This window comes from Antrostomus carolinensis, unplaced genomic scaffold (genome assembly GCF_000700745.2).
Source record: "Antrostomus carolinensis isolate BGI_N321 unplaced genomic scaffold, ASM70074v2 scaffold41027, whole genome shotgun sequence".
Lineage (NCBI taxonomy): Eukaryota > Metazoa > Chordata > Aves > Caprimulgiformes > Caprimulgidae > Antrostomus > Antrostomus carolinensis.
In genome coordinates this window covers 12,108-37,093 of record NW_010327380.1, presented here as the reverse complement: position 1 = coordinate 37,093, position 24,986 = coordinate 12,108, and the positions used below count along the sequence as shown (strand labels likewise).

Sequence of the window (24,986 nt, the reverse complement as noted above, 5' to 3'; positions counted from 1 at the left end):
CTTTACAGTAGATGATAAAATACAACATTTTTCTGCAATCCAGAGTACCACTGGTATTGCCAATAAATACCAATTTTTAACCATGCAGACTCTATATAAGTATTTATTCTGATTTCTTATCTAATTACATACATAAAAGAGATACAGTGAAGTAAAAGAAAAGGTTCTTCTGCCATGCACATTTCTTAGAAAAATCCTACCTCTCCATCTTTTTTTTGGAAATCAACTGTCTTGGTAAAGCGTAGCTATTTACCTGTATACTGTCGTAGGTGGAGAATTCAGCGTGTCGTAGATGAGCCTCACATGTCCTTGGTACAGCTCCAGAGCCAAAGGATCATTGTCTCCTTTATATAATAAGATGCCATTGTCCTTGTCTGTTGCTACCTGTGAAACATTAATAACCAGGTAAGGTTGCTTGAGAATGATAAAAAAAGAAATAAACCTATATTAAAAATCACACTAAAATAATATATGCAATTCAAATATGATTTAATAAATCATATCTATGAGCAACAACGAGAGCAAGAGCCATGAGGCACAAAAAGGTCTTGGTGACATTGAGTGGGCTCATACACAAACAGGGCAAGCAATACACAACAAGCCTCCCACTCAGGGATGGCTCCCTTGTTTCAAATGAGAACTAGTTTTTAGGAGATGAAAGCTGCAGTTTATTTGACCCCCGTAAATAGACCGTTGCTGTATTTTTGGTGACGCATGAATTTATTTCTCAGCCACTACCCCAGCTTGAAGTGGAAGTTTAGAAAATCAGCTCTGGCAGTAGAAGGAGTGTGTCACAGTTATAAGCAACCAAATTTCAGCAGGTGCTGATCTGTTCACCAACTTTCTATGAACACAAAGAAGGACCTGTCCCCACACCTAGCATAACCCTGAGTTATTCACTCAATCCAAGGTACTAGCAAGTCATGCTGATTTCAAATGGGACATTTAGAGAGTCGGGAAGAATAGAGCATCCCTTGTCCCTCTAGCTTTGAGGTACACCCAGGAAAAATAATCTTGAACACTGAATCAAAAAACAAGGACTTCACTTTCCCAGTCTCCAGCTCTCAAATATCCTTATGGTAGAAAAGGAAAAAAAAAAACAAGAGAAAAAAAAAAACAAGAGAAAAAAAGTTATTTTTTTACTGCAATCTGCCTGTTATTTTCACAGTACATATTTATTGAGATTTCTTGTTTATTTTTTTACAATGGCTTTTAAACAACGAAACTAAACAGTAAATTTAAAAATCTGTTTCCATTTATATATATATTTAAATACTATCCTTTTTCTATTAGAAGAATTTTGTTTCCTTGAATACTTTTACTAAGATTTCCACTATCTGTTCTTAATAATCAATGTTGTATTCTAATTTTAATTCACTAGTGATTAATTACTGGATGCAAGAATAATAGTCTGGGAAACAAGAAGTGAGAACATCATCTGCATGTACTTTCTGTAATAATCAGTTTTATTCTTCAAGTTATGGCTGATGTAATGTGTTTTGTACACTTAAGAAGACAATGTCCAGATTTTTAGCTTTAAAGTTGACCTTCAGTATTTGGAGCCTATGGGGAGCCATATTTTAAAGTGCCCATTTTTTAGAATCTCTTTTGTGATATGAAAGAAAGGGGGATTTTGAAGAAAAACTGGAGTTTCAAATATACATGAATCAGCTTCATTTTTCATATGAATATGAACTGTATACTCAAGATATTAAAGAAAAGATAAATATTAATTTCAGGGTTTTTTTCATTAGAATAAAGTTTTCAGGAACCACCCTTTAAAAATCTATTCCTAATGTGGAAATTCAGTCCTCTCTCCCAAGTCTTAACATTAGTATTTTAACTACAACTAAACTCCATCAAGTAAGTCTAGAATATGATTTCCAACTGTGGAATAGTCTTTTCAAACTGAGAAAATAAATGCAATAAAGTAAACAAACAGGGATGATTTTTTTGTCACATCTTTTGAAACGTTATGCTTCATTTGCAGGACGAATCTAGCACAGAAATAGTCCTGATTAACAATCAGTGGCCTAAGAAAGCTATGTATCATGTCATATGTGCTCCACACGACTCTTTATTAAAACACATATAAAGCTAGAAACTATTGCCTCATTTATTTTGGGATACTAGGGAAGAAAAAGATCAGTTTAATGCTTACTAGATTGTGAATGCAAATAACTTCCAAGTCACTTAAATATCATATGGGACTAAGTATCCAAAATACCTTTGATGCACAACCACAAAGATGACAGTAGTGGCACGGAACCTTTGATACCTATTTTCCATTGCCTTCTAAACATTAGACCTCAACCCAAATTCAGGTGTAGCTACAGGACTGTAACAAAATCCCAGGCCTTTTGTCTACTGAATGTGCACAGTAAAAGAGTAAGCACTGTATGGAAAGGCCATTTAGAGCAGACTTTTTAATAAGCGTCCTAACATTAAGCACTAATTTCTGCAGGATGAAACACAAAAGTGGTGAGATTCTGGAGGCAGGATATGTGTTCACAAAGGTACAGTCGTGCCTTAGTTGCTTCTTAACGTTTCAGTAATTTTAGAGCAGACAAGTGGCTCACAGGTTCACTCTAACTTTGTCATCATCTTGGCCAATAGACCCTGTTCCTTCAGAATGAAAAAATATATACATGTACATGCCTTATTGCTCAGAAGAGCACCGGGCTGGCAACTGATGTTCTACATGACATACCTGGAGGGAGATGTTTGCCTGAGGGCGAATTTTAGCTGATGGCAGCTCCACATAGGAATCCTTCCCAACAAAGTTGACTGTGATGAGCTTCTCGCACTTCTGCCCAGCAAAGCCAGCGAGGCAGCGGCAGACAGGCTCCTGGTGCGCGACGATGCACTGTGCCCCGTTCTGGCACTCGTAGTTATCACATGGGCTCGTCTGGAGCAGAACCATTGGCGGAGGAGTTTCACAGAAAAGTCCACTATATAAAGTAAAGGAAAGAAAAAGTGGTCTCGATTACCACCATTTTTTAAAGGAAGAAAACATTTTCAGATGCTGACATTGTACCACTGTGGTACAGCGACTCTGAGATTCAGCCACCATGTGCCTGCTTTACTGTGTGAAAGCTGTACAGCATAGTGCTGGACAGAAGTTCCCATGCTGGCACTGAATGAGCCAGCTCAAATACTGAAAGCAATTTGTACTGCACTTTGCACTGGTTATTTAGCTCTGCAAAGTACAGCAGTCTGTCTAAATTAGCTTCTACCCCACACTGTGCTGTGCAGAGGTTCCTGGCAAAAACTGGGAGCCAGGTAAGCCCCAACCTGAGATTTCCCCATCTTAGGCTTTGTGACTTGAGTCTACCTCTGCCGTAGTAAGTTTTAAGCAAGGGGAAAATCCTCTGTTTTCAGAGTTTTTTACAACCTCCTCACTTGCTTTACTGTGTATTGGAGTGTACCATCAACAGATGAGCAACTGCTTTATTAGGCTCAGAAGCAATGCACAGATACCACGCTATTTCCTGGGCAGCTCCCCTGAACTGGTTGTTTCTAACAGCGTCAGGATCAACAACTTTATTTTAGCTGAGTTTGTGGTTGGCAAGACCACGGATCAGAAAAATGCAAAGGAAAGGAAGCTGCCCCAGAGTCAGAGGTAACTGAAAAATCAAATGCCAGATCCAAGTACTTGTGAACTCAAATAATATTCAGATCTGGAGGAAAGTGCTGTGGTTTGGTCTTAACTATGTGAGAGCCTGAGCAAAACCCACATGTAAGAACCTCTGACCTCTGAGGCTTGGGCCACATCTCCCAGTAGCAGCCACGGCTCAGTCCCCAGGCTGCCTTCCTGAGTTCAGCACGGCCACAACTTCACAGGTTACTTGCTGGAATGACTCAGCTACACAGAAATATTGACACCAGCATAGAAGGAGCAGGGAAAAGGGAGAAAGTGCAAAAGTCACGGTCATCTTTGACAGTGATGTCATGTGTCAGACTAAACAGCAAAAAGTAAATGAAGAATCTCTGCCCAGTATAGGCACTGTGCCTGTGCAACCAGTGGGTACTGCAAAGGGACCAGCCCAGGCTTTTTGGCTGCCTGGCTGCACACAATATGCTCCCGCACCTATACCCCACATTTCTCATTACAACCACTGTCCAGAGCCAACAAACCCTTTTTGCACTGATGACAGAAGATAAACTCTTTGCATTCTGTGACTGCTTCAAAATGAGTAGACAGGAAAATGATGAAAAACTGGCAGTTAGTGAGAGGGAGCGTGCATCAGGCTGTGCTGCGGGGAATGCTGTGGGGATAGCTGTGGTGGGGATAGCTGTGGTGGGGATAGCTGTGGTGGGGATAAGCTCTGGTGGGGATAAGCTGTGGCAGGGATAGCTGTGGCGGGGGTAGCTGTGATGGGGATAGTGGCAGTGAGGTCTTTGGGCTCAGACTCCTGCATCGTCTCTCTGTATTACACAGCATTTGTCAACACAGGAGCAGAGGGCTTTCCAGGAGAGGATTATGGCAGAGCCATTCATGGAGTGAATAACCCATCAGCCTGGTCCTAGAACAGTGAAATCCCACTTGTCCCACCAAGAATTTCCTGCCATTCAGGGAGCACTTTGTGGAATAATAGCACTCTTAAAAAACAAAGCAAAACAATGCCAAAAACCTCACTCCTCTCCAGTAAAGCAGGTGAGCCTTGGAAGCTCAGTGAATTTCTAGGCAACCATCCTAGATACAATTAGAATAGAAACCCAAGCCATTACCCTACAGTAAATAGTACCGATAGAAGATGTGTAAGAACAGCAAATAACATACTCAAGACTGATCTTGCTTAGCCACAGAGACCACAATCTGCTGTCTCTGTAACAGGAAGAAATGGAGATAACGACTTTCCTTTTTACATTTTCTTATGTGAAATTTTGCACAGAATACCGCAGCTCTTTCTTTAGCGCTGTGTGGAATGACAGCAAAATTTCACATAACAAAATGTAAAAAGGAAAGTAGTTATCCCCATTTCTCCCTGTCTCTATTCTCCCAACACACTCTGTTCTCTGGTCTGCCTCTGGGAAACATGAAAGACAAGAGAAATACACAACAAAGTACAGATGGGCTAAATCCTGCACTGCATCAAAAGCAATGGAGTTGCTCTGCTTTTCTATCATGTCTGAAAGAAGAAACACAAGGTTTTATATTACTACTTTTTACAAAAGACAAACCTGAAGAGTGCCTTGAAAGATGCAAACATTTGGGATTTGCACCTAGAAGAGAGCTAGAATAGCTCTCCTTTCCCCACAGCCTCTCTACAGCATGGAACACCCTAACCAGCTGCCTAACTTTGTCCAGATCTGTATGCTGGCCCTGTACATGGTGACATGGGTATGGCAAACAAAAATCTGTTCCACAGAAATAAGAGTAAAAATCAGGATAACATTTTCAGGATAAATTGTATTTCAACACTTTTCTCATTACATTGCCCTAAACTTCTTTTATTCACCACAAGACTGGAGTGATGTTTCCCAGGCAGCCTCACCAAGCCCACCCCCCACTGCTACCAGGGAGCTGTGGTTACCAGGGATCCCTTGTTCCCCCCCTCACTGCCCAGGTGACACAGGGCTGTAAGTGGGCACAGTAACATGCTGCTAATACCGTCAGCAAAGGGTTAAGGGCAGGGAAGCAAACCACTCCCCACCAGCCAAGTGGTAAATATCATCTACCAGAAGAGCATAATCTTGCCGAGGGACGAACCAATCTATTAATTTAAACAAATGTATCTCAAAAGTGTAATCTGGCAGGCAATGCTGCTGGCAATCAATAAACCACATTTACTTTGCTCCAAGGAGTATCTGGAAGAGACGTACAGGGTCAGTACAGTGGGCAGCAGTGGAAATGGGAGCATGGCAGGCAGTACAGGGTCAGGGAATAACCACACATGGGAAATGGTTGTCTTTGCTCAGTCTGATATGTTTCTCAAAGTAAATTTGTTCTAGGAAACATTTCTTTGTGAACACATCTATCATGAATTAGTTATAGATGAAGGGATTTTTCTCTTCCTGAGTGAGACCCTTTGCTGCAGCTTCTTGGCAGAGCCCCACAGACCACCCTGTTCCTGGAGGGCAAGCGCAGCACCTCAGGGGGCAGAGTACCACTCAGCAAGAGCTGGTTTGGATCCCCCTTTCCAAGAAAACATGGGACTATTAAAAAATAGCAACAGCCTCATGGGAAGATAGATAGACAGAAAGCAATTCTTGCCAATTTAAGGTAGTTATTGCAGTAGGTGCCTACCAGCACAGCAGTGGGACCCAGCCAGAGTTGATGAGTTGAGGAAACATCAGCACCATGTCCCCATTGCTAGCCAGGCACTGGAATGCCCACTGGAGCACTTTCCTGTTCAAAGCCTGGTTTCATTAAGTGTGTGATCTCTCTCTCCAGTGGAGGGCTTTGCAGCTGTCTGCCAACACGTCAGGAGAGCCAGTGATGGGATCACACTAGGGTCAACCCCACAGATGGCTGTCTCCTCTGGCCTGATGTCAGGTGTAATTTGTTTTCCATAGGTAACTAGCAGAAAGGAGCATTGCTAACCCAGTCCATTAGCTTTATTCTACCTAATGCCAATCATTTTGTTTTGTCTGTGAGCAAAAACTAGAAAGCAGAAGGAAAGTCAGTGTATGTAATTTTAATTTCATGGAAGTTAAAAATAATAATAATAAAAAAATCCATGCGACCTGCAACAGCAACCACTAACAGAAAGCAAATGTTGCAAGAAGCCAGTGTGTCTGTGCTTGACACTGCTCTGAAAGATTCCCTGAGCCCCCAGTACAGTTTCTGCACAACCCTTCCTTGCTGTGAAACCCCTTCAGTGGGTGGCTTTACAAGTGCAGCTATCCTGCCACTGGCATCAAGAAGTTGAATTAGTAACAGTATCTGCCAAGGCCTTTCCTTTTTTGTTTTAAAATATTTTTAAAATATATTTTTAGAAATAATTAATTCTGTTTATTTCCCCAGCAGCAGAACGTGGAGCACAGCCTTAATGAATAGTCAAGTCCATTCTACCTGGTACGATCTCATTTACTTAAATAAGCACTGCTGAGTTTCTTGCAGCAAACTATCCCAGTGGGGAAACCTGAAATATCTACACAATGGAGGAACAGTGCTTTCTATCAAGCTCAGCAGCCTTAATGTGCGCTTCACCACTAGAGCAACATCTATCAGGACAATACTACTGTGAGGCTGATTGCTAGAGGGAAGGTTTGATAAGCTGGGTTTTATCCAACAGGGTTCACAAATTCTCAAAAAGTGTTTTCATCTCCAGGGGGTAAAAAAATGTTATTTTGTTAAGAAAACACTGAAAACTTTTCAGGAAGAAAGTGTATTATGTAATTGCAAAAGGTTGCTGAGTGATAAGGAAAGGTGCTGCGTGGAGCACAACTACACATGAACAGTGAATAGGAACCGCTAAGATGGCAAAACAGGTGTGTGCATGTTGGTACCACGGCTTTTTGGGTGTGTCATTGTGCATATGAGGCCTGACATTGTTAAGAATTTCTGGAGTGCCATTTGTTCAACTGTGTGCGTATGTAAATTTTAACATCCTTATTAATATGTGACTCCAAGTGGCTTTGACATACAGCATGGTGACAACCATAAAATTGTTATAAGTCTATGCATTTATTACAACAGCATAAGCTCCTGATAACTGGGAGGTCACTGCAAACTCACTGCTGGGAAATCATTCTTGATACTTAGACAAAAAAAACTTTCTTATCATCTTAAGTCTCCTAGTTACCTTTGACAGACCACCCCTTGTGTTGTCTCCTTTTCATCAACACTTGCAGCATTCAAAAACTTGCACTGTTATCTCCTTGCTGCACAGCCCAGCGCCTGAGGCAGGCTTTGTGAACACTTGAGTCTACAACCCTGAACAACAGAAGGCTGAACTCTGTCAATCACCATCTTTGCAATTGCAATCTTAAGAAGGAAAAAAAAAAAATCAGAACCCTCTTCAGAGCAGCAGACCTTTAAACTACAAAAGGCTGGAGTCATGGAAAGAATAATGAGCAGATCATATTTTGTTAGCAGAATTTTAATCCTGAAATCAAACAAGATCAGGGACTATTCTGCATGGAGAACACAATGGGCTTCAGCTTGCTCTCTGCCTTGGCAGAAGGAGCCTGTAAGTGCCCACTGTGGTGTTCTTCTCGTAAAAGACCCTTGGTCTCTTGCATTTTGCATGGGAAACTTAGGAAAGTGGCATGGACTAGTGCAAAAAAAAAGAAAGCAAGCAGGAGACCTCAAGTTAATCCTGGCTCTGCTGTTGACAGGCAGATTACTTTGCTCACCCAAGTCTACCTTGGGCTATGAAGTGTTGTCTCAGCTAGTAGTAGAGTTCAGGAGCTTTGTGTAGAAAGATGTTTCCCCTTCTTGGAGGACTTTTAGTGTATTTAAACCCCCTCATCTGAGTGAGGGATGTTCCAGGTTTTGGTCCTAAAGTCCCTGATGTGAGATCAGCCAACCCAGGGCACTGCCCAAATTGCCAGACGAGCTGCTTGGTACATGGGAAGGGAAACAGACCAGTCTCCCACCTACCCCACTGCTCGACTCAATTGTGCTACAATTCAAAACATCTCTGCCAAACACTGTGACCCTGCCTTCCTGGAAAAAAAACCCCTCACATTCATCGCTGCCTAGTACTGACATGCCTTAAAAATCAGGGTACCTGCAGCAGAAGTCTCCCAGTCACCACCATCTGATGACAGGCTCGAGTTACCCTTGACTCCAGACAGGGCTTTACAATCCCATTTCTCAAATCCAACAATTAGATAACATTGTGCATTTACAATTCCACTGTGGGACAGCTACTTGTTATCCTCGCCAGCCACCACTTTCCAAGATCCCTAAGGCCATCAAAGGGATTGAAGCAGAGAATGAAACATGGAGAAAAGGGTATGAATATGAAATTCAGAAGATATCAGATATCCTGTAAATAACAAGTCTAATTCTTTGAAACCATGGGCTGACATCATGTTACATATCAATGCCTATTCAGGGAAGTCTGTCTGCTTTGCAATAAAAATGTGTGTTGAGAGAAAAAAACCCAAAAACAACAAGGATGAAAGCAAGAAGAATGAAAACAGTTGCAGATACAAAGCAGAGAAAATGATTTATAAGTGTTCATGCAATTTCTGCTTTGTCAAGACTGATCTTTTCAGGTACTCCTTCTTTGTCTCATGTGTGTATTTCAAACACAGAAAAGGTTTAGCTGGAAGGAAGCCAGTATCCAGCCTCAGGTAATGATTAGTGAATCCATTTGGAGCAGTATACTTATCTTTGACAGACACCGAGATTTCCAGGAGTCAGATCTATTGGCAGCTGTCAGAATGAGAGACTGGAAATTTACAGCACAAATCGTACTGAGCCCATCCACCAACAGGCACAGAGGTGCTGGCACAAAATCTTCAGACTCGTGTTTCCTGGCAGCCATGTGTGAGGGTTCATGTATGTAATTTTATTATCCTTTGCTCACGCTTGTGCACGTAGACTTTATCTCCATATAGTTTATATGAATGCATTACCTGGTGTTTTACCAGCAAAGGCTAGAGCAGGAAGGCAAACTAACACAGCTCTGCACAGAAGGCAAACTGCTGTTTTCAAAGCAAGAACCATCAATCCCCTATATTCAGTTAACTCATTAAGACCTATTTCAGCTACAAGATTTGAAGCACCGAGCCATCCATTCACACAGGAATGATAGATCGATACCATATCTGGAGGCTGATTAGCTCTGAGGATGAAAGCAATTAAAGAAAGTGCCCCAACACTATGTACAGAAGACAGTCCGGGGGAGGAGTGGACTCTCACGTACCTGAAACCCTGAGGACAGACGCAGGTGTAGCCATTGACTGCATCTACGCAGACAGCTCCATGGCGACACTTATGGCCCACGCAGTCATCATCATCTATTTCACAGTGTTTTCCACTGTAACCCGGCAAGCACTCGCATCTGAAATACAAGAAGATCGTTGTTAATATCTTGTTTCAACATTCACAACAATAGCACACATAGGCAGCCTAGCACCAATCTGATTTGAGTCAGAAAGGTGTTAGCAATTATTCCTGGAAGCATCAAGCACAGTTCCTGCCATCAGAAATGCTCCAGTCCCTCCTGTCTGTCTGCAGCTGAGGTTCTGCAATCTGCTTAAATTCAAGCTGAGCAAAGCAATACCAAACTACAGCTTTCCCTCAGGCAAGTTTGTGGAGAGTGGTGATCATATAGTGGTCTCCCAATTATGCTAAAGATGACAACATCTTCCCTAACCTTACAGACTCAAAGGGCAATATTCTGCAAGGGCAGTTGCTCTGATGTCTCAGACTATGATTTTGCGAATGTTTGCATGCTGCTGAGTGTCTGAGGTTGGCCCTGTGCAGCTACACAGTAAGGTTCTACCTTCCAAATGGAAGCAATCTGCAAGCAACCCATAAAATTCAGCAAATTTAAAGAAAAAGACCAGCAGTTTTGAGACCATCACCCGTTTTTCATTCATTTGCAAGACATAGCAAACATTGCTGCAACTATGGAAAATAGTCTTTGAAGCTCATCCTTTCCTGTGGTGACACTCAGGCGAAGCATGTACCCACTGCCATGGGGTAATGCCATCCATAGGAGCAACACAATGAGATGCACCCAAACCTGCAGACATTAGCTTTTTATTTTATTTTATACAATTGTCAAAGTTGATGTACAAAGCCTACATCAGCATTTCTATTATAAGCCTTGCAGAAGTTTATAACCTGACAACAGAAAATGCATCACAACATCTCTGACTCGGAGCAGATTTTTTGGGATTGCTGAACAGCCTCTTTTTTAATCTATAGTGTAGACAATGTTTAGTCATGAACACACTTTAGTCCATAAAACACATTTTACTCCTCCCAGCTGGATGTTACTGCACATCTGGAAAACAAAAGGAGTATCACTTAAACCAAAACAAGGGAAGAGCTACAGTGAACTTTGGCAACAAAAAAGAGGTCTGTGCTCTTGCTAGAGCCCCTTGTTTGGACCCAGTGTAGTTGCCACCGAGAGCTGGAAGAGGAGGGACATCACAAAGTCAAGGGAAATGGCATTAGGCAAGAAACTACTGCTCCACCAATCCATTCTGCTGGCCTCCTCCTCCTCCCTGCCAGCAGCCTAGTGGGGTAAGTGCAGGAGGAAGCTCCTTATGAAAACCTCTTCAGAGGAACTGGACACATGGGAGCTCATGAGGAAAGATATTTCTACTTCCCAGGCAGCAGTCATTGTGCTGCATTTGGTTCCAAGTGACAGCACGTTTTGGTTCCTGGCCTCTCGCCAGCGTACAAGTGCAAGGCAGTGAGTTGGGGGAAACTTGCCAGAGTGCAACGGTGGGTCCTGTGTTTGATAATGACCAGTGAGCAGCTGCCACAGCATCAGGTCTTCAGCAACCATCTAGCTGAAAAACTGAGAAGAATGTGACCTTCAGTCTTCATTTCAAAACATGGCTTGTGACTGATGAAAAAAGGAGGAAATAGGGCAAAGCCTATGAACTTGCCAGCTGTAGGACATGCAGCATTAGGTAGATGCATGCACTTTCTTTCTCCATCCTCCCTACAGGAGACGCCCTCATCATGACCCTCTGCAGCCACAGGATGGTTGATGTTCCGGCTATGCAAGCCTGAACTGTTTTTTTACACACTGGTGGCTCAGGGAATACTGTGATTAACATAATGGCGCTGACAAAACAGAGCAAAAAGTGTTCCTTCCCCAAATCATAAGAAGTGGGCAACATTTTTTGGCAACATTTTAGTCACACCTGCAAGCAAATAATGTCAATCAAAAGACTTTGTGGGGGGAATTGGCAGCATTTAATTCTGTTGCTTTTTATTGATCCCTGCAGTCCTAATATAAAGTGATGTAATAACGAACGATGTGCAGTTCCTTATTCAGGGCTGCCATGCATCAATTTTATGATGTGTATTGGCTATCTCAGTAATGACAGAACCACCACTTTTCTCTGCAGGGCTGCATTAAATCAGCATTTTAAGCTGTCAGGTAATAATTCCAAGCTTTACAATAATAAAGTATATTTATACCATGCTCCAACATCAATACAGTGAATGGAAAAACATGCTCCCTTCCTGAAGTTATTTTTTTAGAAGTAATTTCATTGTGTTAAATTTTTTTTTGTTGATTTTTGTTTGGTTTTCTGGCATACAGAAAGCTAGTCTTCTTCTATAGTGTGATAGTTTAACTGCAAAAACCAGGACATATAGTAACAGCACAGTAAAGATGTGGAGACTGTAAGTGAGGAAAGCCACCCGCAATTTTAGCTTAGGAAGCAAAGAACTCTGTGCAGCCACGCATACACTGAAATCGTCCAGTTTGCTTCCAAGCTTGGCTTTCCCTTTAGAAACACAGAATTCCTTTTGGGTCAGTCATCTCTGAGCTCTTAGTGTGTCACATCTAGGATGAAGTTACCAAGAAATGCATGCCTGGAGTGTAGCAGGTGAGAAACAGCCACGAGTGCCTCCCCCAGCCTCCTCCTAGAAACCCAAGGCCTCCCCCCAGCAGGGAATGGTGGCACGTTGGCTCCAGCCCTACCCCACATAGTGCCAGCAAGTGACTGAGTACCAGCAAATGTATGATGCAGCAAAGAAGGAGGCAAAAACCCTTTCATATTCAAATCTGGTAAGAGAGTAATTTACATGATTAGATCAGTTATCATTTCCCAGTGACTATCTGACACCAGTATAGTTGAACTTCTGTTTTCTGCTACAGCCTTGTAGTGATGGCAACATTCCCAGTATCAGAGACAGCCTAAAAACATGCCCAGTGGTATTTAAAATGTTGACCTATCCAAGGGGATTTGCATCTGCATGCACTCAATGTCTATTGTATTAAAGCCGTGAATCATGGCTTCTATTGCAGGGCCAAAATGGAATTTCCCCCCCCATATCAACAAATAACTTGGCTTCCTATTGTTTTCTTCCTGTCTTTGTCATCTTTTCCTCCCTCTGCAGAGCTGCAGACTGACTAGAGCTGAAGGTAGGACAGACAGACTGACTGGTGTCCTTGCTGCTATGGTATCTTTCACTGGTGTGTCCTACTCGCATGCCCAGGGCACAAACCTGACAAGCGGATGGTCAGCTCAGGCACAAGCCTGAATCCTGCCATTAATATTCCCCACCTCTGCAAGCAGAGCAGAGGACTGGTGCACGAGCCTGCCTCGTTCTGCACGTGGCATTTTTCTGCACCACGACATGCTGAATGCATAGTGCGTCACAGGTCAGGAGATCAAACTGCTCAAGGGACCAACAGCAGCACGGGGCTGGAGGTGGTTGTTTTCAGTGACACCCAGCAGCAACCACACATCACTGCCAAAGCTGCTGAGGGCTCTCAGCCCATTTCTGAATGGTTTGGTGCAACTCAAGTATGAAAGAAAAAATAATCCTTGGACAAATCTACGTTCAGGCTCCTTCACCTCTAGAGTACAGCCTGCTAGAAAACAAAACGGGACAGAAGTAGTAAAGAAACTCTGGATTTTTGTGTTGCATTCTATGAGTAGTGGGAAGAATAACACAACAAACAGTAGTAGAAAATACTCATGAGTCATTATTTAGGCTCACCCTCAAGAGTTAATGGCCCCACTGTGAAGAACACTTTTTTAGCAAGTAAGCAAGAAAAAAGTGTCTTATTTACTGAAATTATTTGGGTGGCAGGTGTGAAAAGCCAGGGTAAAACCATTGAGGACCACAGCTGTCTCCATCCCTTCATACATCTAGCAACATAAGGTAACTTGAGTTACGAGCCTTCGCCTTGTAACATGATGTAGCTACTGGACTAGCTGAATGATGGATTAACTGGGAATGAAAGCTGGAAAGAACATCAGGGCCTATTATGCACCAGTACACACCTCCTTATCCAGTCCCTGTGCATCATTTCAGGAGCTGTCTTAATCATTTAATAGTTTAATTTTCCTCAAGAGTTGGAAATATTTCTATCTGGAGGTTTTTCACCCAAAAGAAAGGCTTGAGTTGTACAGACTGACAGAATCAGCTGCCCTCGAGATAGCCAGCATCTCTAAAATTTTGGTGCAGTTGTAACTATCCTGAAATGTTCTGTGTATTAGTTTGCACTATTCTGACATGCTGATTGCTTCACAGAACACAATCTGACCTCAACTGCAAGTTACCTGGAAGACCAAAGAGTGCTACTGTCTCTCCCTTGTGACATGCTGGGTGTGCTGAGTGAGGGCGTCCCCCACCAAAACCCAGCCCTCCCTCCCTGGAGGGAATTGGTGATCCCCCAGGATTTCATCATGGCTGTGAAAACAGCTTTAGTGGGAAGTGCAGAACTCAGCTCACAGCTGCACAGAACTCTCTTGAGTTTGTCCTCCTTTCTTAATGCTTTGATTCAAAGATCTTTTCTTGACAAGCTTTCCACAGAGCTTGACTTTTCAATTGACTGTCTCTATTTGCTAAATTGCTCTGAAATTCCCTCTTCAGACAAGTGATGAACGTTGCTACTATGCGCCTCGTAAAACACGCCAACCCCCAAATCTCCAGATGTTTTGCTGCCATTTAAAACATGAGGCTTTACTTTGCCCCCATGGAACAGTTAGCATCGTTCCCAATACGCAAATGCAAAGACAGGAGACATCACAAAATCTAACATGAGCTGAGCGAGGCTCGCCTCTGTGGGCAATGGAGGAAGGCAGCTCCCAAGTGAGAGCTGTCCAGTTCAGCCGTTTTCTGCTGCCTACCATGTGAGGAAACGTGGGGAGAGGAGCCCCACTGCCACCACAACTGGCCTTTGCCAGTGCACACTAAGGCCTCCTGCCATCCTAGAAGACAACAGCTACAGTAGGAATACAACGGAAAACTCCTGACCTGCAGCTTTATGCTCTGGCCACAAGTTTATCTTTCCCTTCTCAGTAGTTAGCATGGGGACTGGATTTTAAACACTGAGCCAGCATGGGCTGAGGCGAGCTGAGTTATATCTGTTAAGATTTCTGTTATGCTGCTTGAATTGATGGATACCCTAAGGAACACATAAGGAAACTGTCCTTAGTTTCTGATGCAGGATAAGATATTTTGCACTAACTGTTCCAGAAGTACTCCTTTTGCCATGCTCTATTCCAGAATAATTTCTCCGCTCTGGAGATACTTCCATTATTTTCAAGTAAACCACAGAAAGCTAGAAAAGTATGTATGGTTGCATTAAAATTAAAATGTGACATGGTCTGAAATATACATAGTCTTGCACTATTTGCATTAATTTTGATGATTTTTACCCCAAACTCATTGCCAGTTCAACCCTAGTCAAGCCAATGGATGAATCTGCCCAGTGTGTGGAGACCAACCTGCACACAGGCTTACCTGGTTCCTTTGTCAAGGGGAAGACATTTGGACTCATGTTGGCATGGATTTAGACCAGGAACACAGTGGTTAATCACCTCATCACACAGTTCACCTGAGGCAGAAGAAAAAGCAATAAACCTGTAACACAACTTGGACAATCCTGAAGCAGCTTCAACCATGATGTTCAGGGACGGCACATCTCACTAAATGGAGACAGCTCAGTAGTTCAGCAGAAAGCGACAAAATTGCTTGTGAGGGCACGTGAGACTTCATTAAATTGGGCTCCTTTGACCTACAGGGACTGTACTGTTTGTCACATGAAATTGAAAAGCTGGTATAAAAGATACTGACATATAAACTCCACTTGGAGACTGACTAAGGATCAAATGAGCAATTCCTGACCCAGAACCTCTAATATCAAAGCAAGAAAAAGTGACACAAAAGCAAAGTTGCTCATTAGACCATAGCATTTTCACACTGAAACATATTTTAGCTGTAGTTAATACTCTGCCAAAGGTGATTGGACATCATTCTGGAAAAGAACAACCCACAACCCCCCCCCAAAAAAACCCTCTGTGACTCTCAATAATAGGAACCAGCTTTAGGACTGCATGCAATTATAAAACATTCACTATTTATAAGAAAAGTACTAGCTCTATTGTGTTCACAGGAGATGATGTCTTTTCAGAAAAAAAAAAACATCACATGTAAACTCAGCTCAGCTGTTTCTAGGTCTGGTCTGTTACATGCCATGCACCTCTCTGGATTTGTATAAATTTCAATAATTAATAGTTCTAGAATGTTCAAAACCAGATAGTTTATTTAAATACCACCCCTCTCTAAATCCTAAATTATTAGGTTACACTTCAGTACCCCAGGATTTGAGATCCAGCCAAAGACCACAGAAATCTTTGCCTTCCCAAGAAACCAACAGAAACCTACCCCACACCTCCCAAAGCCTTGCAGGAAAAACAAAGGTCAGGTGCACTCAACATGGAAACCCCCAAAAGCTACAGTCCCAAAGTCCCCTATGCAGCTATATCAGAGGACCACATCTGCAAGGTTTCAAGGTTATGCATATTTTGTGTACCTATACATGATACATACCATCACATGAGCAACAAGCCATGTGGATAGTGTGGAAAAAAGGATAATGTGGGAAGCAGTGGTGGGCTGGCAACATTTTAGCAGTATTTTCATGAAACTGCAGCTCTACCTGTCTTGGGAGAAACTCAATTTTCAAAAATCCTTACATTTCTAACTCTAGTGGCTACAGAGAAACACTTGAAAACACAAGCCAAGCAAATCACAAAGATCAAAATTCAGATAGAAAGTGGAAACCAAAACCATCCGTCTTTTACAGTCTTGTGATCTGGCAGGCATGACTCAGAGCACAATTTTGAGGATGACTCTGGTGGAGACAGGTATGCTTTAAGTTGTTCTAACAGATCTGCTTTTGAGAGTTGTCAAGTATAAAGTGAGAAAGGAGAGCAAGAATACAAGCCCTGAGGCATAAGAGAGGGTACTACCAGGACAAACCCTGTATTCATGTGCCATACATAACCTCATGACTTTTAGTGGGCTGGGTTTGGCAATACCAGAGAAGTTTGGCATGGCAATCTGAAGCAGACAGTTTATTTTTCATAGTATCAGTAATAAGAAAACAAATTCCATCTGTATCCAAGGAATCCCAGGAAGCCACCATGGTTAAATGCTACCAAGTCTTTTCACAGCCCTGGACAAATCTTGGGCAAATGTAATGAACGTATCCAGCTCAGGAAGGAGGACATGCCAATGAAATTGAATGCTGAAAATCCATAGGAACCAGGGAAAGTTGGGAAAGAGATCATTCACTGGACGTGAGGTTTGCCATTGCACTTTGTTATTCCTCAAAAGCAACTAGAGACCATAAAGTCTTACAAATATGAACACAGCTGCCATTGGGGACAACTATTAACAAATTTTGAGGTGTCAGAACTGGAGATAGGTCTGCTTACTAAGCAATCCCCAAATACACAGCCCACCGACCTTCGTAAATACTAACAAGGCGAAGCCTTTGGCCTTTGGACAGACATGAACACGAGGAGGTCAGAACTCGCTAAGATGCCTGGAAAACTGCCAGTTTATCGTCTTGGTGTTCCTCATGTCCCCTGTGGACTACAAATCTTATGTGAAAATAAACATTAAAAAAAAAAAAAAAATAACTGGCTGGTGATGTTAAAAGACCTCAGTGATCTACAGGAAATATTTCTGGAAGACCATTTAATCATTTAATAATTGAACACAGTGCAGATAGATGCCTTCAACTATCCTTTCACTAAAAATGGTCAATACATACTTTTGAAGTTTCTATTTCTTTTTGTTTGTTTTGAAGAAAAGGAAACAGGCTTTAAAAAAATAAGCACAGTTTCATAAATTCTCAAAGGAAATCATAATTCTTCTGAAAGTATTCTCCTCAACAGTCTTGACAAGTGCTTAGAGGTCCAGTAAAAATCTCCCCAAATGTCAAATATTATGACTCACTGTGTAATTCTGAAGGCACCACTATCAAAACGTAGGAGAATTCTAGGCTAGGTACCAAACATAGCATCCAAAAACTTTATCATTTTTCATGCAAAACTTGGAACGTTTCAGGATCCTTCCTATTATTTTTCTCATCTATCACTCATCAGGGAGCTCACTTGGGAATGCCTTGCAACTAGAGAAGCCTCATCTCAGGGAGAAAATTCTTCTTGATACATTATTTCAGGCTCCATCACTGTTCACTAGATGTTGCAGAAAGCATGCCAGTGAAATAAAACACTTTCTGAAAAGCAAAACCCAAGGCACCGACTACACAAAGACTTTCTCATATTTTACTCACTCAGAAAATATCTGGGCCAAAAAAATCTGCCCTCAGACCTGAGAGTCCAATTTTCATTGGCCGCTTTAATGTCAGTATCAGAGGAAAAATCTGATCCTCTTTTTTTAGAGTGACAGAGGGCTGCTTCTCTGTGCAGCAATTAAAGGTCCAGTCCAAATTTTTCATTGGATAGCTATGTGAACCTAAAAACAAACTGGACATTAATCTTCAGCCAACTTCTAGCAGCACTGATTCTATTCGTGTAAGATATTTGATCATGCTAAAACAACAGAAAACTTCAGTGTAATGCTTTCCTAAATGTAAAAAACAATCCAGCCTCCCCATTTTCCTCTCTGCTGTGTATTCTCAAATCAGAGCTCAAATTTGGGTACACAAGGACTTCTGAAGTACGTCTATAAGAGATAGGAAAATTACAACCATATTTCTTTTCTAACCAGTTAAGCATTTTTTAGTACCAAATAATGTTTTTTGTTTCATCAAGGCACACTTACTCTTCTCCATCAAAGGCAAAGAGAATAGATCAACATGTAATGCACCCCAAAGAAGAACAGGTTAAGACTATGTCAGATTTACAAGAAGGAAACCACTTATGCCATCAGATTTTACTTTTCAGAGTAGCTGGAGGTATTAGGTCAATAATGTTCTATGGTCTACAGAACTCAGGTATGATAAGAAGAGGGTACCTTCATAAAGGTACAGACATCCTCAGCTGTGTGGGCACTGCATTTCAAACTTCTTAAGTGGTGGTAATGTGCCAGTAGTTAAGTGTTTGTTTAGGAGAAGGAAGCATTAGACAGATGAAGGAAGCAGTCTGATCTGCCACCAAAAAATGCAACTTTCAGATTAGAACCAAGTTGTACTGACAGGTGGAGCACTAACAGGTGGATCTCCCATTGCTGCTGTCTCATGATTTTTTTTAAAAAAAGAGAAAAAAAAAAAGAAAAAAAAAAGAGAGAGAAAAAATCCCAAAACAATAGAAAAGGTATTCTGTCCCTATGAAACTACTTCCCTTGTACCCTTCACCAGCATTGCTCATTGTTTTAAAAATAATACAGCAAAACATTTTTTTGTCTCATGCAACATTTTCCTAGTCTTATTTTTTCAGCAAAATAATGAATTTCATGGGGTTTTCCACATTCACTTTTCACAGGGTTTGCTGCTTACAAAGAGCTGCCAAGAAACATGCTTAGGCTTTTCTGTAGCTTTCCACACATCTCAGAATGAAGCCAAAACAACAACAGAGCAATAAAGACAACTTTTACACATAGTTTAATATTCATCTTTCTTTTTTCTGTTCTGTGCTGTCATGAGAGCTATTTATGTCATGCCACATTAGACTTTTAAAACTAAATTCCAATTTACACGATTTCTCCTTAGTCGGTAAAAGAGAGATTGGATGCAGTAATAGTATTTTACTAACTTATCTGTAAGTAAAACTGCAGTTCTGAAAAGACAATCAGTCTGCAACCAATTGCATTCAGAGTATTCTTAAAATAATTGATAAAGCAACATTCTCATCCTTAATGTAAGAGAAGCTTTTGTAGGACTTGGAAGACTAAAAGTAAAAATGCTGTCAAGAATTTCACAATATTACTTGAGAAAAGGAAAGTGCTTACAGTGAAGAAAGGATGAAGAAAGCCTGGCCTTTAACCACAGAGGAAACTTTTACAGGCTGCTCAGGGAGAAGATACATATTTGAGTGGTTAAATAGTATGTTGCAATTTTCTGAACTTTGCCAGGTAAGTCAGAATGGAACTCTTCTCTTTACTACTAATAAAAAATATCATACTGTTCTTCTCATAAGAGATTACTCATTGTGTCTAATAACTTGTATCGCAATAAATGGTTTTTGTATCTTGTTTTCCCCTTCTCTCTTTTCAGTTATTATAAAGAAGTCAGTGCCAATTGGAAATTTCAGAACGCAAAACCTAAAAATGGTTGGGTGGAACAGACATAGGATGTTCCTCCAAGAAAATAATTCAGTTAGGAATGTTGTTGATGTTTAATGAAAACGATTTGAGGTTCATCTTAGAAAATATTTTTTTTACTTCCAACCTGTTTTAACTTGCAATGAAGAAAAGAGAAACTCTGTGGAAATCCTTCAGTAGCAAATGTACTCAGCTGCGATGTTAGATACCAAAACAGAAAAGAAATTACCTGAAATGCCCTGTACCAGAATTCTCTGTCTGGATTATTAATGAAGTTAGCTCCTGCTTGATGAACACTGCTCACAATACTTAGAAGGCTTTAAAAACTCATACCCGAGTTTTCATGTATCATGTTTCGGTGTATTAAGTGGGAACCTGAAGTTAGACTCCACATCGAGATTCACAAAGTGGTTTGTTTTTCAGAATTAAGGAGCAATTATCTCTAATCTTGAGGTTAAACAAAGGGATAACTGATTAAACAAGATCTGGGCAGAGAAATAACAATCCTTTCATTCTTTCTGAATCTTGAACAAGGAATATGTTCCAGTTCTATGCACTGCCAAAGTATGAAAAATCATATTGAATATCACAAATGCCACAACACCACAATATATAAAATATTAAGTAAAACAGACAATTTCCAGTGCTCTTACAAGGTGGTAATCTGCATATAGGGTCCTTCAGAACCACAGTGTCTGGAATAGATCCTAATTTTGCTGGACTCCCTACATTTTTGAGCCATATTACTTCATATGGATGTTTTCCAATTACATGATTTGTCTGGAATCTGCTAGGGATGAATTCAGTTATACACACAATCTAGTGCATCCAGTCACATCTGAGATGCCATACATTTTCTGAGACATCCTTTCAGCGCTGGCAGATAGGACACCAGACCCACTGCAGGCTCTGAATGGGAAGATGGGGAACGAGGATTGCAGTCTGTTCAAAACGCTTTGTCTCTGCCACTCCTTCCTCCTCACGCTGCTCCTCTGCTTCAGCATGGGCTCCTTCCTATGGGATACAGTCCTCATGAACTTCTCAAAAACAGGTCCTTCCCACAGGCTGCAGTTCTTCAAGAATTGCTCCAGTATGGGTCCTTTCCATGGGATACACTTCTTCAGGAATAGACTGAAGGGACACAGTTCCTGCCAGAAAATCTGTTTCTACCTGGGCTCCCCTCCATGGGCTGCAGCTTCTTTCAGGGCATATCCACCTGCTCTGGCACGGGATCCTCCATAGGCTGCAGTGTGGATATCTGCTCTGACGTTCATGGGACAACCTGCTTCACTGTGGTCTTCTCCATGGGCTGCAGGTGAATTTCTGCTCCAGCACCTCTAGTACCTCTTCCCCCTTCCTCTTCACTTGGCTTTTGCATAGTTGTGTCTCACATTTTTTCATCAGCGTTGCTGATGGACTCAGCTTTGAGCAGTGGCAGGTCTGACAGGGGAGCAGCTCCTTATCTCTTCTCACAGAAGCCACCCCTACAGGCCCCTTCCTCCCCTGCTACCAAAACCTTGCCACGTAAACCCAATACGTTCTTTGAACCAATAGACATCTTTGAGGAATACTTGATATGCAAAAAGATTTACTTATTTCCTACTGGCAGTTGTAACATGGCCATCACTGTGGTGTTGGAGTGCTGAATACACTGATTGTCCATAGGTGGACTCTGCTTCTCCCATTGTTATTAACAGCACCTGCCAGTAAGCAGGTAAGTAATGGGCTTGTGGTTAACTTCTAATCCTTTGGTGCATTTCTTCACAGATTGGATATAATGAGTCAGGAATCCCCTTTGTGGATGTTATTCTCTCCACTCATCCTTTAAGTCAGCAGTAGCTGAGAATACATTTTCTTAGAGATACACTGTGGTCTGTATGGACAAAGAGAAATTTTCCAGTATATCTGGTTCCCCAAACATGACATGTTACATTTTACAAATGAGAAGAAATCCTGGAGCTGAGTGCTCCAACGTGACAGGACACTCATACTGAGACTAAAGACAGGCTGCAGCACTGCCAGTTACCCTGCTATTTCCTTCTTCAATTCCAGTACAATGAGATAGGAGAGTCCAATCTGATAGCAATGACATGTGGCGCTCTCTTACTAAAACAGGGCTGGTGGGCTTAGGCTCTTGAACAAAGCTAAAAACTTCCAGCTCTTCCAGCCCTTCTCATTCATAGTTACACAAGTGGGAAATGTGAGTGCCTTTTTATTTTTTACACAGAAAGCAAACATACTTCACATTTGCCAAGTAACTAAAACTGAGAAACTTCCATGTAAGGCAGAACTCCTTCAAATAAAAGGAAGAAACCACACCAAACTTTGACCACTATTATCTTTGTCTTGAGGAAGTTATGGGTAAAGTTCCAAAGTTTTAAAAGAGGCTGCTAGTCAAGTACTTGTTTAAACCTTTAGTGTTTATTAGGCAGTCCAGATCCTCGTGGAGCCACAAGGCTGAACCACACTACCTAAAAACTTCCTGTTCCTATATCAAACACATAGTTAAAAACCCACAAGGGGAAAAAACAACCTATAGTGCAATGATCCACTTCAGCTTCATTCAGCTGTACTGGTGCCCATCTTGAGGATTGTTGCAAATCAGTCTCACAGTGGTTAGTGATGGGAAATGGGCTGGAGAGCTCCAGCAAAGTGTCAGCCACAAGTCACCACACAATTTTTTTCTTCCAGAGTTGTTTGGCTTGACTAAGTGCTTGGCTTTGGCCATGCAACATTACCACACTCAGATATGCCAGAAAAAGGGACCATAATCACTAACAGTGAATGTCTGTCTAAAAGTAGTATAACTGCAAATATCTCAGATACCATCTACCACAGGACACCACAAGGTCCCCTAAGGTAAAATAGATCTTAGCCTTCTCTTCCAAACACATAAAACCAAAAATAGTTTCTAGCTTTTCTTTTTGAGAGATTTTTTTTTTTTTCTGAGATACAAACTGCTTGAAGCTTTTTCCTAGGGAAACAAACTATTTTAAAGCACTTGCTCCCCCCTCTTCCCGCCATGGGATGCCATATATTTTAGAAAAGATCTATTTTCAGTAGTAGAAGCCACTAATTTTTTTTATTATTATTTTTTTTTTTAGGTTTCAGAACAAAGAGGTGTGGCTATTTGCTGGAGCTTTTTAGGATCCTTAGCAAAAGCTGAAATATTTCCTGATTTTTTTGTGTTTAAGTACTACATATTTGTGTTTCTGGCTAAAATCAAAAAAATAGGAGGAAGGAAAAGTCATAGCAAACAAAAATACCAAAATAAACTAGCAAGGAAAGCACAAAAGCATTCAAAGTACATAGTATATGTCTGCTACAGCCCATTTGGTCCTTTACATATGTTTGGACACCTCTTCAAGTCAGAGCACAGAGGATAGTGAGACTGAGGAGAGGATCTCTGATGAAGAAGCTCTATATTTGAATTTAGAAGTATAAGCAAAACAGTGATGGCTCTCAGGAGCAGTGACTAGAAAAAAGAAATGGAATAGAAATTTTTATTAATTTTGTCCTACATTTCTAAACCACAAAGCTAGGGTGACAGTGGAATGTTTCTGTTGATAGCTGGAGATAGGCCACGTTAAAGCCAAAAAGACAAAAATTTGAAAAATACAAAAAAGAAAAGAACCAAGGTGACTGATCTAATTCATAGCTTCCTCTTTCAACGTTCCTATATATGCTTCTTTTTGAAGAGGAGGAAAGCCTACAAAACTGCAAGGAGGAGCTGTAATCCATCAAGGGGTCTGACCAGGTTGTAAACCAGCCCAAGCTTTAGAGCCATCTGGACTTTGGGTACGTAGTTATCCTGGAGGAAGTACATGTTTATAATTTAGCTTCAAGATTAAAATAACCAATTGGGGAAAGGAAAAAATAAGACACAGCTGATAATAAAAGCCATCAGGACTCCGCTACACAGCATGAGTATTGGTTTGGTTACGTAAATACAGGCAACAAACATTGCCAATATTGGCTTTAAGAATGGTGAGGAAACCTGGTGGTGCAGGTAAAGGCTTGAAACTATTTTATGGTGATCAGCTATCTGCCTACCCTCCTTCTCAGTTTTCTCTTCTTAACTTATGTTTACCAGTTTCACAGAAACCATTTGCATTTGCACATTGTTTTAAAGTTATTAAATGGAAAGGAACTAGGAAGGAGGTTGTGTGAGTGTGGGTTATTTTTTTTGGTGTGTGTGGTCTTTTTTTTTTCTTTTAAATGAAAGTGAAATGGGGCTGGAGTGTGGGAAATTCCTTCCCTCAGCAGTCACTTAACAAATTGGCCATTTTTCATCTACTTTGAGTGGGGGAAAAGACTGTCAAAGCATTTAAAAGGAAAACACTGCAAAAAGTTATTAATTGAAGAAAGATCTTTGGCCTTCCTTATTCCAACCAAAGAAAGCAAAATTTATGCATCATTATTTGAGATATTGTTTCCTAAAAAGGCTGTAACAAGTAAAACTAGACAGACAGAAGATAAAGCAGGAAAATACTAAGGTATGGAAAAAAACAAACCCTGGATACTGTAACTCTGTCATACTCAACATTTCCAACACATGCATTTTTAATTTGCATTTCATTTAGGAACATAAGATTTACTGTAATGACTTAACCATTAGTCAACTAAACTTAGGGGGATCCTAAATATTTCTTATAGAACAACACACATACATACTCTTGGATCTTCTTCCTCCCTGTATTCAGACTATTCTTTGTATTACAAGATAGTTACGACACACATTAATCTCATACATGCAGTGTTTACTATAACATCATTGCAGTCTTACCAGGATTATGGCATCCAAGACCACAAGAGTCATGAGGGACTCAGACTACCTACTTAGCAGAGCTACCATTGC

At 41.2% G+C, this 24,986-nt stretch overlaps 1 protein-coding gene across 1 annotated transcript in view; it reads right to left on the bottom strand.

The window, feature by feature from the left end:
- Nucleotides 1-253: 253 nt before the first annotated feature.
- LOC104528012 (slit homolog 3 protein-like) overlaps nt 254-24,986 on the bottom strand; it is a gene marked incomplete at both ends in the record, with an annotated part of 35,260 nt that continues 10,527 nt past the window's right edge. The window contains 4 exons of the mRNA XM_010171888.1: nt 254-384; nt 2,711-2,951; nt 9,828-9,965; nt 15,356-15,449. Coding sequence (XP_010170190.1) covers nt 254-384; nt 2,711-2,951; nt 9,828-9,965; nt 15,356-15,449 — 604 coding nt within the window. The remainder of the gene's footprint in view (nt 385-2,710; nt 2,952-9,827; nt 9,966-15,355; nt 15,450-24,986) is intronic.